This window comes from Ranitomeya imitator, chromosome 8 (assembly GCF_032444005.1).
Source record: "Ranitomeya imitator isolate aRanImi1 chromosome 8, aRanImi1.pri, whole genome shotgun sequence".
Classification (NCBI taxonomy): Eukaryota; Metazoa; Chordata; class Amphibia; order Anura; family Dendrobatidae; genus Ranitomeya; species Ranitomeya imitator.
The window spans coordinates 185,272,098-185,288,392 of NC_091289.1; the positions used below are offsets into that span (position 1 = coordinate 185,272,098).

The window sequence follows — 16,295 nt, forward strand, 5'->3', positions numbered from 1 at the left end:
CGCGGGATTTCCAGGACAGACAGACAGAAAAACCCTTAGACAATCTATATATATATAATTGTATCTAATTATATAGATATGCACTGTGTAGAGGCTGATATTGTATATAGGGGCTGTGTATGGACTTATACGGCATATAGAGAGGTGTCAGCATGCTTAGTTCTACTCAATATTAAGTGATATAATTATTTTATATTAATTCTATTTAGGTAATATGTGAAGGTTAATATTGAGCAGAAGTAATTTCAGCCTACTGGTTCGGCCTCCACAAGTGTCGTGGTCTCTCATTTGGCGCCTCCGGTAAATGCCCCCCCAGACTGATACATTGTAACACGCAATGGGGAAATAGTAACTCTGCTTGAGGTTGCAACCTTTAGATACAAAGAATGTTTCATTCCATGACAGCAAGCAGAGATTTGGAGAAGTAACTGCGACTTGTTACACTTTAGTCCATCTGATAAGCGCACAGCAGAAAACTTTCCATTTAGATAGGAACAAAATGTGCGCAGGAATACCGCTGTGCGCCGACATTCGGAGAACAGGCTCTGCGCAGCAAAGACGCGGCCTCTAATGTCTTCTCCGAAAACTATTTTAGGAGCTCAGTAGTTGCCAAGAGACGGATCCATGTTTAAATAATGCCGAGAAGAACATAAAAGATGCAGAACGCAGACATGGCATGAAGAAAGGCTTCTTATAATATCAATACATGACCGCAGATTCTGCCGCCAGACGTGATGGATGTGACAGGCGCGGCGGAGGCCGGCGGGGAGCGCTCCCTGCACCGAGGTTACACCAGGTGGAAGGAGGACGGGATGGATGGATGCGGAGAAACAACAGGACTCGGCTAAGAAAGGGCAGCTTTTTAAAGGGAACCTGTAATTTCAGGAGAATTTTTAAGAACATTCTATTGTGTGTACAGGAGGAATGATTCCATTTCTGGCCATTGCATGACTTGAATCCTGCATTAATCACTAGTTTCACCCTCCACAGGCTCTAATTTGCAGTTTTCTCTGAGCCCCTGCCTCTAGTCTTAGTAGCAGATGATCAGAAGATGTGGCACAGAAGATATTGTACCGCAGTACTGAGCAGTGTAACTGTGAATCCAGCACTGAAGTGAGATAAAACACTTATTAGGAAGCAGCACTGCCCTCCAGTTTTACCCCCTCCATAAAGACTGTCACCTGATCCATCAGTGAGTTGTCAGTCCATTTTGTTTTGAGCAGGGCAGATTTTATTTCAGGGTGAATAACTTTAGAAGGCAAAGAGGGGAGAACAGGCGACCAATAAGTGGTAAACGAAGATTCCACTGAACCTTCCACTGATACATTTTCTTTTTTCCTTTTTACTTATCTGTTTTTTATTTTGATTGAAGAAGTTTTATTTTATTTTCTGAACATGATTAAGGGAGCAGTCATACAGCGGAGGAGGTGAGCTGTGACATCACCTATTGTGAATTATGGATCCTGTGTTATCTACTGTATATAGAGGTGTTATCAGTCATTGTACAGGAGGAGGAGGAGGTGAGCTGTGATATCACCTATTGTGAATGGTGGAACCTCTTACCTACTGTATATAGAGGTGATATCAGTCATTGTACAGGAGGAGGAGGTGAGCTGTGATATCACCTAATGTGAATGAAGGATCCTGTGTTATCTGTTATGTTTGCTAATGACAGGTGTTATGAAGGCAATCCAGAAACACAGTGTGCTTAGCGATCCAAGTAAACAATCAGGAATTTATCCAGATACTCACGGAAGATGTCATGCCTAAAAGACTGAAACACAGATGGAGCATTGGCAAGTCCGAACGGCATCACTAGATACTCAAAATGACCCTCGGGCGTATTAAATGCAGTTTTCCATTCATCTCCTTGCCTGATTCTCACCAGATTATACGCACCACGAAGATCTATCTTAGTGAACCAACTAGCCCCCTTAATCCGAGCAAACAAGTCAGATAACAATGGCAAGGGATACTGAAATTTAACAGTGATCTTATTAAGAAGGCGGTAATCAATACACGGTCTCAGCGAACCATCCTTCTTGGCTACAAAGAAGAACCCTGCTCCCAGTGGTGACGACGATGGCCGAATATGTCCCTTCTCCAGGGATTCCTTCACATAACTGCGCATAGCGGTGTGTTCAGGCACGGATAAATTAAATAATCGACCTTTAGGGAATTTACTACCAGGAATCAAATTGATAGCACAATCACAATCCCTATGCGGAGGTAGGGCATCAGACTTGGACTCTTCAAATACATCCTGATAATCAGACAAGAACTCTGGGACCTCAGAAGGGGTGGATGACGAAATCGACAAAAATGGAACATCACCATGTACCCCCTGACAACCCCAGCTGGATACCGACATGGAATTCCAATCCAATACTGGATTATGGGTTTGTAGCCATGGCAACCCCAACACGACCACATCATGCAGATTATGCAACACCAGAAAGCGAATAACCTCCTGATGTGCAGGAGCCATGCACATGGTCAGCTGGGTCCAGTACTGAGGTTTATTCTTGGCCAAAGGTGTAGCATCAATTCCTCTCAATGGAATAGGACACTGCAAGGGCTCCAATAAAAACCCACAACGTTTAGCATAATCCAAATCCATCAGATTCAGGGCAGCGCCCGAATCCACAAACGCCATGACAGAAAACGACGACAAAGAGCATATCAAGGTAATGGACAGAAGGAATTTGGACTGTACAGTACCAATGACGGCAGACCTAGCGGACCGCTTAGTGCGCTTAGGACAATCAGAAATAGCATGAGTGGAATCACCACAGTAGAAACACAGACCATTCAGACGTCTGTATTCCTGCCGTTCAACTCTAGTCATAGTCCTATCGCACTGCATAGGCTCAGGTTTAACCTCAGGCAGTACCGCCAAATGGTGCACAGATTTACGCTCGCGCAAGCGTCGACCGATCTGAATGGCCAAAGACAAAGACTCATTCAAACCAGCGGGCATAGGAAATCCCACCATGACATCCTTAAGAGCCTCAGAGAGACCCTTTCTGAACAAAGCTGCCAGCGCAGATTCATTCCACTGAGAGAGTACTGACCATTTCCTAAATTTCTGACAATATACTTCTATATCATCCTGACCCTGGCACAAAGCCAGCAAATTTTTCTCAGCCTGATCCACTGAATTAGGCTCATCGTACAGCAATCCGAGCGCCAGGAAAAACGCATCGACACTACTCAATGCAGGGTCTCCTGGCGCAAGAGAAAATGCCCAGTCTTGAGGGTCGCCGCGCAAAAAAGAAATAATAATCAAAACCTGTTGAATAGGATTACCAGAAGAATGAGGTTTCAAGGCCAGAAATAGCTTACAATTATTTTTGAAACTTAGAAACTTAGTTCTATCTCCAAAAAACAAATCAGGAATAGGAATTCTTGGTTCTAACATAGATTTCTGATCAATAGTATCTTGAATTTTTTGTACATTTATAACAAGATTATCCATTGAAGAGCACAGACCCTGAATATCCATGTCCACACCTGTGTCCAGAATCACCCAAATGTCTAGGGGAAAAAAAAAAGTGAACACAGAGCAGAAAAAAAAAAAAAAAAAAATGATGTCAGAACTTTTTCTTTCCCTCTATTGAGAATCATTAGTTTGGCTCCTTGTACTGTTATGTTTGCTAATGACAGGTGTTATGAAGGCAATCCAGAAACACAGTGTGCTTAGCGATCAGAGCGCACACAGTGATCTGACAAATACCCAAAAATACAAGAACGAGCTCTGAGACGTGGAAACTCTGTAGACTGCACACCTGATCCTATCCTAAACACAACTAAAAGCGGCTGTGGATTGCGCCTAACAACTACCTAGGCAACTCGGCACAGCCTAAGAAACTAGCTAGCCTGAAGATAGAAAAATAGGCCTGACTTGCCCCAGAGAAATTCCCCAAAGGAAAAGGCAGCCCCCCACATATAATGACTGTGAGTAAGATGAAAAGACAAAACGTAGGGATGAAATAGATTCAGCAAAGTGGGGCCCGATATTCTAGGACAGAGCGAGGACAGTAAAGCGAACTTTGCAGTCTACAAAAAACCCTAAAGCAAAACCACGCAAAGGGGGCAAAAAAAAACCACCGTGCCGAACTAACGGCACGGCGGTACACCCTTTGCGTCTCAGAGCTTCCAGCAAAACAAAAGACAAGCTGGACAGAAAAAAAGCAACAAAAAAGCAAAAAGCACTTAGCTACACAGAGCAGCAGGTCACAGGAACAATCAGGAGAAGCTCAGATCCAACACTGAAACATTGACAAGGAGCAAGGATAGCAGCATCAGGCGGAGTTAAGTAATGAAGCAGTTAACGAGCTCACCAGAACACCTGAGGAAGGAAGCTCAGAAGCTGCAGTACCACTTGTGACCACAGGAGTGAATTCAGCCACAGAATTCACAACAGTTATCTACTGTATAGAGGAGTTATCAGTTTTCGAACAAGGGGAGGAGGTGAGCTGTGATCAACTATTGTGAATGGTGGATCCTATGTTATCTACTGTATATAGAGGTGTTATCAGTCACTGTACAGGAGGAGGTGAGCTGTGACATCACCTATTGTGAATGGTGGATCCTATGTTATCTACTGTATATAGAGGTGTTATCAGTCATTGTGCAGGAGGAGGAGGTGAGCTGTGACATCACCTATTGTGAATGGTGGATTCTGTGTTATATACTGTACATAGAGATGTTATCAGTCATTGTACAGGAGGAGGAGGTGAGCTGTGACATTAACTATTGTGAATGGTGGATCCTGTTATCTACTGTATATAGATGTGTCATCAGTCATTGTACAGGGGGAGGAGGTGAGCTGTGACATCATCTATTGTGAATAGTGGATCCTGTGTTATCTACTGTATATAGAGGTGCTATCAGTCATTGTACAGGAGGAGGTGAGCTGTGACATCACCTAATGTGAATGGAGGATCCTGTGTTATCTACTGTATAGAGGAGTTATCAGTTATCGTACAGGGGAGGAGGTGAGCTGTGACATCATCTATTGCGAATGGTGGATTCTGTGTTATATACTGTATAGAGGAGTTATCAGTTATCGTACAGGGGGAGGAGGTGAGCTGTGAAATCAACTATTGTGAATGGTGGAACCTCTGTTATCTGCTGTATATAGAGGTGTTATCAGTCATTATAATTGTTCCTGTGTCTATAATGATACGACTGCTGAGATGTGATCTATACAGGACAGGACGTATCAGTTATTATGAGACTCACTGGTCAAAGCAAAAGCTGCAATATTTCATTATTAATATAGCGCAGTGACATGGATTTTATAACAAAATCTAAAAACATATCTTTGAATTCAGTTTCTAGGTTATTAAGTAAGTCATCTTGTGCTTACACATTCCCTTTATAGGGGTTGTCCCTACAACAATCTGGGGGTGGTCTTCTTACTGGGGGCACCCATATTAAAGGGAATCTATCACCAAGTTTTTGCTACCCCATCTGAGAGTAGCATGATGTAGGGGCAGAGACCCCGATTCCAGCAATGTGTCACTTACTGGAGGAGAGACGATTACACTACAGAAAGGGATAAAATGATTATAAACTTCAGGTAGACTAGGGGCAAAGTTTGCGTTGAGGGGCCGCGGCCCGGGGGTCAGCCAAGTGGTACTGTGCATTTGACCGACGGCGTTATCGGGCAGCAATAAGTTCCCTCCTTTAAGGATGAATCTTATAATAACCCGTATTAAACATTTCGACTCTGAACCTTTGACTGTAAGTGAAGCATGAAAGTTTCTGTATATTTAGTGTAGCAGAGTGGAAGGAGTGTGACAGTGTGCAGCCGTACAGATTAGCGGCATCTGCGAGGGAAGCGATTACCGCGTGCCCACATCACAAGTGTATGGACGGAGTCAGATCAACTGAAGCGGATCCACATGTACATCCAATTATATCTGTATTCACAGACATTACCCGGCTCAGCCACAAGGAAAACCACTCGGAGCAGCGTTACGCTCCTGGATTTTATTATCAGGCCTGTTTTGCCTGCCGCGCCGAAAGAAAGAACAACTGATTGAGGCCGCGCAAAATGTCTGTTATTACGCACGCTGCCGGCGCGCTGCAGGTTCTCTTATCTGCGACTGAAGCTAGAATATGACAACTCCCGATCCTGCAGGATAAAAACTGCAAAAATAACACGCAAACAGCTGCAATCTCCTGTAGTCAGATGACGGCAAAGTATAAAGAATCGTTCACGGAGTTGATGCACTGTACAATGGCTTCAACAACTTTCTCCCCAAGCTATCTTATTGCAACTTGATTGCTAAAAAAAAAATAAAATCAAGTGTATTTACCCTACAAACATCTCTAACATGACAGGACCCCATTATACTGGCCCCCCTGAATCAGCTTCCTGGACCCTGGCAAATTGTGGGTTATTAGAGGTCACCCTTGTATTTTTAGAGTTGAGGCTTCCAAAGCAAATCTACAAATATTTTCTAAATAAAAAATGTTTTTTTAAAAAATATATAAAAAATTAACAACTAAGCACCGACCCTTTAAAGAAAAAAAAATAAAATGCAAAACTCCATTGTGTTCCCGTACAGCAGAAGAAGAGGGGTGCGTCCTTCTAATATTCGGGAAGGTGGAAAACACTGACACTTGGCCACTGTGCGGAGATGGCCCGGAGCCTCCCGGATGCCGCGTAGATCGGGACCGGCGCTTATTACGTGCTGCCGAGAGTTGCGGGAAGCTCCAGGAACACAGCGTGGCGGCGTCACAATGTGCGAGAGAACAGGAGACGTGTTGTTATGCCGCACGACTGGAAAAAGGGAAGAAAATGTTCGAGCCGCAGCTGGAGGCAGAGATATAAAAGCCCCGTCCATGTGTAATCACCACTATATTAACGCCGCCGCAATATTTAACTCCTTCAGGGTACAATACAATTCTGGGAATTAAAAGGGAAGAGTCACCAGAAAAGGATTTATTGTTTAAATCAGGTTTTTATGTTAAATGTTTTTTTAAACAATAATAACGATGGGTTGTTATGGTATAATTCTGAATTCCATTTCACTATGTCAATATTAAAAAATAAAATCATAAATATTCTGATTTTTACACTGGGTACTAGGCATAACAATAGACTAATGCTACCTTTTCTGCACAGAAGACTTTTCAGAAGTCTCATTATCACCACAGAGATGATTACAATGAAAAATAACACAGGAGTCATTCACAATAGGTGATGTCACAGCTCACCTCCTCCTCCTGTACAATGACGGATAACACCTCTATATACAGTAGATAATACAGGATCCACCATTCACAATAGGTGATGTCACAGCTCACCTCCTCCTGTACAATGACTGATAATACCTCTATATACAGTAGATATCACAGGATCCATCATTCACAATAGGTGATGTCACAGCTCACCTCCTCCTCCTGTACAATGACTGATAACACCTCTATATACAGTAGATAATACAGGATCCACCATTCACAATAGGTGATGTCACAGCTCACCTCCTCCTCCTGTACAATGACTGATAACACCTCTATATACTGTAGATAACACAGGATCCACCATTCACAATAGGTGATGTCACAGCTCACCTCCTCCTCCTGTACCTTGACTGATAACACCTCTATATACAGTAGATAACACAGGATCCACCATTCACAATAGGTGATATCACAGCTCACCTCCTCCTGTACAATGACTGATAACACCTCTATATACTGTAGATAACACAGGATCCACCATTCACAATAGGTGATGTCACAGCTCACCTCCTCCTCCTGTACCTTGACTGATAATACCTCTATATACAGTAGATAACACAGGATCCACCATTCACAATAGGTGATGTCACAGCTCACCTCCTCCTCCTGTACAATGACTGATAACACCTCTATATACAGTAGATAATACAGGATCCACCATTCACAATAGGTGATGTCACAGCTCACCTCCTCCTCCTGTACAATGACTGATAACACCTCTATATACTGTAGATAACACAGGATCCACCATTCACAATAGGTGATGTCACAGCTCACCTCCTCCTGTACAATGACTGATAACACTGGATCCACCATTCTCAATAGGTGACCAGCACTTCTGTCTATACAGAATCTACAGACTGATGAATGCACAGAAGTTTGTGTATTTTTCTGAGCTCCTCTCCGCTGATTTATGGACATAGACCACATCAAAGTTTATTGTGCATGAAAAGAAAGGACCTGTAAAAGCCAAACGGTGCAACATGTGCAATGACACCAAATTGCAAAAATTATTTTTAGCCCAAAATACATGAATTTAAGAAAAAATAAAGAAAAATTACACCCATAGGAGGCCAACCCTTTAGCAAACAAAATCTGAATTAAACAATAAGCCATTTCCTGATGACACATTTACTTCAATAATGTTCAAATGTTTCAAAAAAGTATTATTATTTTCAATAATAATAAACAAAAATAAATATTTGTGTTATTCCTCCGGTCCGTATTTATATTTAGGGGCATTTTCAATCGCTGTTGAATAAATATATGTTTAGCGTTCCTAAATTTTTTTGTACCATTTTTGCGTCTGTGCGAATGGACAAGGCCACGTTTAATTGTAGGATTCGGTTGTGTTCTCTAAAACAGCAAAATCGGAAACCTTTCCGTACCAGAATAATCTGAGTGGAAGCGACCTCATCATAGATGTTTCCCCTAAAGCCCCTTTCACACATCAGTTTTTTGCCGTCAGTCACAATCCGTTGGCTCGATGGATGGGTCGGAGATTGTGAAAAACTGATGCGACGGATCCGTTTTTTGGACGGATCCGACTAGCGGATCTGGCTAATTTGATCTGAACATGCTCAGCTAAAAAAAACGGAATCCGTCGCTGGATTCCGTCATTTGACCGATCCGGCGCCCATAGGCTTCCACTCCGTCGCCGTCCGTTTTTTCGACGTACACAAAAAACGTTACTTTGTCCCTTGTCTCAGGCCGCTGGACGGACAAACAATTTTTGACGGATCCGGCAAACGACGGATAAAACGTGAGGCCATCCGTCGCTAATACAAGTCTATGAGAAAGAAAAAACGGATCCGGCGGCATCAGTCGCCGGATCCGTTTTTTTTTCAAAATTCGACGGATTGCGACCGATAGCAAAAAAACTGATGTGTAAAAGGGGCCTAAAAGAGGGTAAAAAAGGATATGGGATAACGGATAAGGGGGGCGCTGGATTGGACGCTGATCAGAAGTTCTCATTAGCGCCCCCTATCCTGTGCTGATCAGACAGAATCCCTATTCTTTTCCATTGCACAAACCTTGGGGATCAGTCTGTCCAGACGCTGCGCTCGGTTCTCGTGTGACGGGTGGGTGGACAGCCACTCGGGGATGCGGGGCTGCCCCACCAGGGACTCCACGAGTTCCATCTGCTTCCAGAAGACCGAGCTGGCTCTCACGTCAGCGCACGCCTGGGGAGGGGAATACAATCACAGCATTATCACAATGTATCCAGCCACACAGGAAGACAAAAGAAGAGTTCTGCAGATGGTTATTTTTTTTTAATAACTTTGTATTTGTGTTAATAACTTAACTTTTTTTTTAACTTTTTTTTTTATCTTTTGTATCCATATTTGCTCTCAGTGAATTTAAACATTTTTATTTATATGCAGAACCTGAAATCTTGCTCAGACCTAATACTTCTCGCAGCTGGGGGTTTGTTACAATTCTTTGTACCCCAAGAGATATAGCCTCATGTTATCAGGCGCTGGCCTATCACAAGGCTGCGGTAACACTTTGTAATCAATGTAGGATCTCTAAAAAATCTGAAGAATTAATGAGGTTGACAAATTTTTTTTTGCTTAGATGCATGTAGTTTTGGATAAAAATATTTATATTTTTTAAATTGGGTTATATGAAAAATGTTGCACCATTTATCGTCTATAGCCTTTGCGTTGCACTGTAGAAATATTTAAAGGGGTATTCTGATCTCCAAGATTATATCCCAATATGTAGGTGTAATAAGAATAATATTAGCAAATACCTGCAATTAGAAATGTAGGATAGTTCTTCTGATTCGCTATGACACTTACCCTATTATGCAGGGCACTGCAGTAGCTTAAGTATCCATGGTTACGACCACTCATATAGTGACAGTTAGGTATCCATGATTGCGACCCCTAGCAACTAAGCTACTGCAATGCCCTGCACATGGGGTAAACGACATAGCTAATCAGAAGAACTACACTACATTTCTAATTAGAGGTATTAGTCATAATAACAATGTTATTAGCAACTACATACTGGGAGAGGATCTTGGAGATAGGAATACCCCTTGAACTAAGAATCAATAAGTAAGCACATACTGACGGTCTAATGACAGGGTTTTCTAATGCTTTTATCTGTGTTTTTTTTTTTTTTTTTTAAAGGTACTCTTATTTATAACCACATTGAAGGGAAATTGACAGGGAAACAAATATCCTGAAAAAGCAAAAAAGTTGCACCTTTTTGATGAAACTGAATGGCAATAATGAATACTAGAATGATGACATCCCTTTAAATATGACCTCGGGTCGTGACTCTATTAAAACCTTTAAAGCAAAGTATCAAAGGAAAGTATTGTAAGGAGGACGAGGCGGCTGAGGTGCGGAGTGACAGCCGTCACAAGCCGACCTTTCAGAGTCCTTGTGAAATGTGACGAGCGACAAGAAAAATGGTGACGTTTTCAGGAAGCGCGAGCGGACGGCAGCCATGATTTACTGCGACAACCTCGCACATTACACTGATACATGGTCACGAAGTGCCGCACTTACCGCCATTAAAATACAGAACCACATCATACTCCGGAGCCACGGATAAAGCCGCGCACATCAGGAAGACAGAACGGCCGTCAGTCCATTATCAGAGAACGGAGAGATTTAAAGGGACAGTTCCAGAGACGCCGGTGACGATGAGCGCGCGTCTCGTTACACAGGAGCCGGCGACACTGCGGGATAAAACTCTTCTCGTTCTTTCGCTACAACCATCTAGAGAAACTCTGCTGCCCGCATACAGTCATGGCCAAAAGTGTTGGCACCCTTGAAATTGTTCCGGAAAATGAAGTATTTCTACCAGAACATTACTACAATTACGCATGATTTGCTATACACAGGTTTATTTCCTTTGTGTGTATTGGAAAGAGGAAAAAAGGCAATTTTGACATAATTTCACACAAAAACCCCAAAATGGGAAGAACAAAATTGTTGGCACCTTTCCAAAATTGTGGGTTAACAACTTTGTTTCCGCAACTTTATCTGGAAATAGTCCCGCATTCTATGACAATGCGCCCAAAATGGTGTGATGGGCACCTACGGGCCACTCTTGGGGTGGTGGGCACCTACGGGCCACTCTTGGGGTGGTGGGCACCTACGGGCCACTCTTGGGGTGGTGGGCACCTACGGGCCACTCTTGGGGTGGTGGGCACCTACGGGCCACTCTTGGGGTGGTGGGCACCTACGGGCCACTCTTGGGGTGGTGGGCACCTACGGGCCACTCTTGGGGTGGTGGGCACCCACGGGCCACTCTTGGGGTGGTGGGCACCCACGGGCCACTCTTGGGGTGGTGGGCACCCACGGGCCACTCTTGGGGTGGTGGGCACCCACGGGCCACTCTTGGGGTGGTGGGCACCCACGGGCCACTCTTGGGGTGGTGGGCACCCACGGGCCACTCTTGGGGTGGTGGGCACCCACGGGCCACTCTTGGGGTGGTAGGCACCCACGGGCCACTCTTGGGGTGGTAGGCACCCACGGGCCACTCTTGGGGTGGTAGGCACCCACGGGCCACTCTTGGGGTGGTGGGCACCCACGGGCCACTCTTGGGGTGGTGGGCACCCACGGGCCACTCTTGGGGTGGTGGGCACCCACGGGCCACTCTTGGGGTGGTGGGCACCCACGGGCCACTCTTGGGGTGGTAGGCACCCACGGGCCACTCTTGGGGTGGTAGGCACCCACGGGCCACTCTTGGGGTGGTAGGCACCCACGGGCCACTCTTGGGGTGGTAGGCACCCACGGGCCACTCTTGGGGTGGTGGGCACCCACGGGCCACTCTTGGGGTGGTGGGCACCCACGGGCCACTCTTGGGGTCATGGGCACCCACGGGCCACTCTTGGGGTGAGGCATCCTCCCTTTTCTTCTGGAGGATGCCTTCTACATCAGGCACAACGGGCACCTGCCCTGTTCAGACATTGGAAAGTGAACCTCTGCACTGGCAAAATATATTACTGACTCGATGGTGTCTCCTACATCATCTACACATTTGGTGGCAGAAAGGGCTGAGGGGCACGGAGCATGGCCTGGAAAGGCCCACCGGACGCTCAATATCATACAGCGCCAGACGATTTCAAAGGAGAAAGGAAAAAAAAAAATATCTACATTGCTGTTCTTCCTGGGCTTCCTGGTTCATGAACAGAATACCAGGATGACAGTAATGACAAAAAGAAAATAGCAATATTAACATTTCTTTTAGAAAAAGCATTTATCCGGAACCTACTGGTTCATAAAATAAATCCTAAAAGGAAAGTAGCAAAGTTATTCATTAGAACCTTCAAGTAACAAACAAGAAATCAATTATCTAAAATTCTGCAGACGAGCGCCTGGCTCCCCAGAGATTGCTAGAGAGCAGACGAGCACCTCGCTCCCCAGAGATTGCTAGAGAGCAGACGAGCGCCTCACTCCCCAGAGATTGCTAGAGAGCAGACGAGCGCCACGCTCCCCAGAGATTGCTAGAGAGCAGACGAGCGCCTCGCTCCCCAGAGATTGCTAGAAAGCAGACGAGCGCCTCACTCCCCAGAGATTGCTAGAGAGCAGACGAGCGCCTCACTCCCCAGAGATTGCTAGAGAGCAGACGAGCACCTCGCTCCCCAGAGATTGCTAGAAAGCAGACGAGCGCCTGGCTCCCCAGAGATTGCTAGAAAGCAGACGAGCGCCTCGCTCCCCAGAGCTTGCTAGAAAGCAGACGAGCACCTGGCTCCCCAGAGATTGCTAGAGAGCAGACGAGCACCTGGCTCCCCAGAGATTGCTAGAAAGCAGACGAGCGCCTGGCTCCCCAGAGATTGCTAGAAAGCAGACGAGCGCCTCGCTCCCCAGAGATTGCTAGAAAGCAGACGAGCGCCTGGCTCCCCAGAGATTGCTAGAGAGCAGACGAGCGCCTCGCTCCCCAGAGATTGCTAGAAAGCAGACGAGCGCCTCGCTCCCCAGAGCTTGCTAGAAAGCAGACGAGCGCCTCGCTCCCCAGAGCTTGCTAGAAAGCAGACGAGCGCCTCGCTCCCCAGAGCTTGCTAGAAAGCAGACGAGCGCCTGGCTCCCCAGAGATTGCTAGAAAGCAGACGAGCGCCTCGCTCCCCAGAGCTTGCTAGAAAGCAGACGAGCGCCTGGCTCCCCAGAGATTGCTAGAGAGCAGACGAGCACCTGGCTCCCCAGAGATTGCTAGAGAGCAGACGAGCGCCTCGCTCCCCAGAGATTGCTAGAAAGCAGACGAGCACCTGGCTCCCCAGAGATTGCTAGAAAGCAGACGAGCACCTCGCTCCCCAGAGATTGCTAGAAAGCAGACGAGCGCCTCGCTCCCCAGAGATTGCTAGAGAGCAGACGAGCACCTGGCTCCCCAGAGATTGCTAGAGAGCAGACGAGCGCCTCGCTCCCCAGAGATTGCTAGAAAGCAGACGAGCACCTGGCTCCCCAGAGATTGCTAGAAAGCAGACGAGCACCTGGCTCCCCAGAGATTGCTAGAAAGCAGACGAGCGCCTCGTTCCCCAGAGATTGCTAGAAAGCAGACGAGCGCCTCGTTCCCCAGAGATTGCTAGAAAGCAGACGAGCGCCTCGCTCCCCAGAGATTGCTAGAAAGCAGACGAGCGCCTCGCTCCCCAGAGCTTGCTAGAGAGCAGACGAGCGCCTCACTCTCCAGAGATTGCTAGAGAGCAGACGAGCGCCTGGCTCCCCAGAGATTGCTAGAAAGCAGACGAGCGCCTGGCTCCCCAGAGATTGCTAGAAAGCAGACGAGCACCTGGCTCCCCAGAGATTGCTAGAGAGCAGACGAGCGCCTCGCTCCCCAGAGATTGCTAGAGAGCAGACGAGCGCCTCACTCCCCAGAGATTGCTAGAGAGCAGACGAGCGCCTGGCTCCCCAGAGATTGCTAGAAAGCAGACGAGCACCTGGCTCCCCAGAGATTGCTAGAGAGCAGACGAGCGCCTCGCTCCCCAGAGATTGCTAGAGAGCAGACGAGCGCCTCGCTCCTCAGAGATTGCTAGAGAGCAGACGAGCGCCTCGCTCCCCAGAGATTGCTAGAGAGCAGACGAGCGCCTCGCTCCCCAGAGATTGCTAGAGAGCAGACGAGCGCCTCGCTCCCCAGAGACTGCTAGAAAGCAGACGAGCGCCTCGCTCCCCAGAGACTGCTAGAGAGCAGACGAGCGCCTCGCTCCCCAGAGATTGCTAGAGAGCAGACGAGCGCCTCGCTCCACAGAGACTGCTAGAGAGCAGACGAGCGCCTCGCTCCACAGAGACTGCTAGAGAGCAGACGAGCGCCTCACTCTCCAGAGATTGCTAGAGAGCAGACGAGCGCCTCGCTCCTAAGAGATTGCTAGAGAGCAGACGAGCGCCTCACTCTCCAGAGATTGCTAGAGAGCAGACGAGCGCCTCGCTCCCCAGAGATTGCTAGAGAGCAGACGAGCGCCTCACTCTCCAGAGATTGCTAGAGAGCAGACGAGCGCCTGGCTCCTCAGAGATTGCTAGAGAGCAGACGAGCGCCTCGTTCCCCAGAGATTGCTAGAGCAGACGAGCGCCTCGATCCCCAGAGATTGCTAGAGAGCAGACGAGCGCCTCGCTCCCCAGAGATTGCGAGAGCAGACGAGCGCCTCACTCTCCAGAGATTGCTAGAGAGCAGACGAGCGCCTCGCTCCCCAGAGATTGCTAGAGAGCAGACGAGCGCCTCGCTCCCCAAAGATTGCTAAAGTACCTGAGTCCATATTTTGCAATCTGTGTGTATTCTAATGTCACACAAAAGTCAACAGAATATGTATACTGAGAAACCCCTATAAAACAAGCCGTATATTATATATTACCATGTACCAAGAACACCCTAAAAAAAACGCCGTATACTGGGAAACCCCTACAAGACCCGCCATTTACCGGAAACATCCCACAAGACCTGCAGTATACCAGAAATACCCTACAAGACCCGCCATATACCGGGAACCCCCTACAAGACAAGTCGTATATTGGGAATACCATACAAGACCCGCCATATACCAAGAACACCCTAAAAAAACAACCGTATACCAGGAACATCCCACAAGACCTGCTGTATACCGGAAATACCCTACAAGAACTAACGTATAACGGAAACCCTTTACAAGACCAAACATATACCAGTAACAACCCACAAGACTCGCCGTATACCGGTAATACCCTACAAGACCCGCCATATACCGGAAATACCCTACAAGACCCGCCATATACCGGAAATACCCTACAAGACCCGCTGTATACCGGAAATACCCTACAAGACCCGCCATATACCGGTAATACCCTACAAGACCCGCCATATACCGGAAATACCCTACAAGACCCGCCATATACCGGAAATACCCTACAAGACCCGCCATATACCGGAAATACCCTACAAGACCCGCCATATACTGGAAATACCCTACAAGACCGCCATATACCAAGAACACCCTAAAACACCCGCCATATACTGGGACCCTCATACAAAACCTGCTGTACACTGGGAACCCCCTACAAAACCCGCCATATACTGGGAACATCCCACAAGGCCAGCTGTATACCGTAAATACCCTACAAGACCCGGCGTATATCAGGAACAACCCACAAGATCCGTAATATATTTGGAACGCTCTGCAATACCCACCGCATACAGGGAACACTTCCAAACACCTGCTGTATACTGGAAACACCCTACAAAATCTGTTGTATGCTGGATACACCCCACAAGACCCGCCGTATACCGGGAACAGCCTACATAACCACCATATACCAGGAACAACCTATAAGACCCACCATATACCAAAAACACCCCACAAAACCTTACGTACACTGTAAACACTAGGGGAAGCTCACTACATAGATTTATACAGCCAACACTAGAGGGAGCACACTACCTACAGATTTATATAGTGACCACTAGAGGGAGCACACTACCTACAGATTTATATAGTGACCACTAGAGGGAGCACACTACCTACAGATTTATACAGACACCACTAGAGGGAGCTCACTACATACATATTTATACAGTCACCACTAGAGGGAGCTCTCTACATATAGAGTTATACA

General features: G+C 46.6%; 1 protein-coding gene across 1 annotated transcript in view; it reads right to left on the reverse strand.

The window, feature by feature from the left end:
* The window catches only part of OMA1 (OMA1 zinc metallopeptidase), a 54,589-nt gene that overhangs the window by 11,666 nt on the left and 26,628 nt on the right, over positions 1–16,295 (reverse strand). Inside the window, exon 8 of the mRNA XM_069738107.1 lies at positions 9,294–9,443. Coding sequence (XP_069594208.1) covers positions 9,294–9,443 — 150 coding nt within the window. The remainder of the gene's footprint in view (positions 1–9,293; positions 9,444–16,295) is intronic.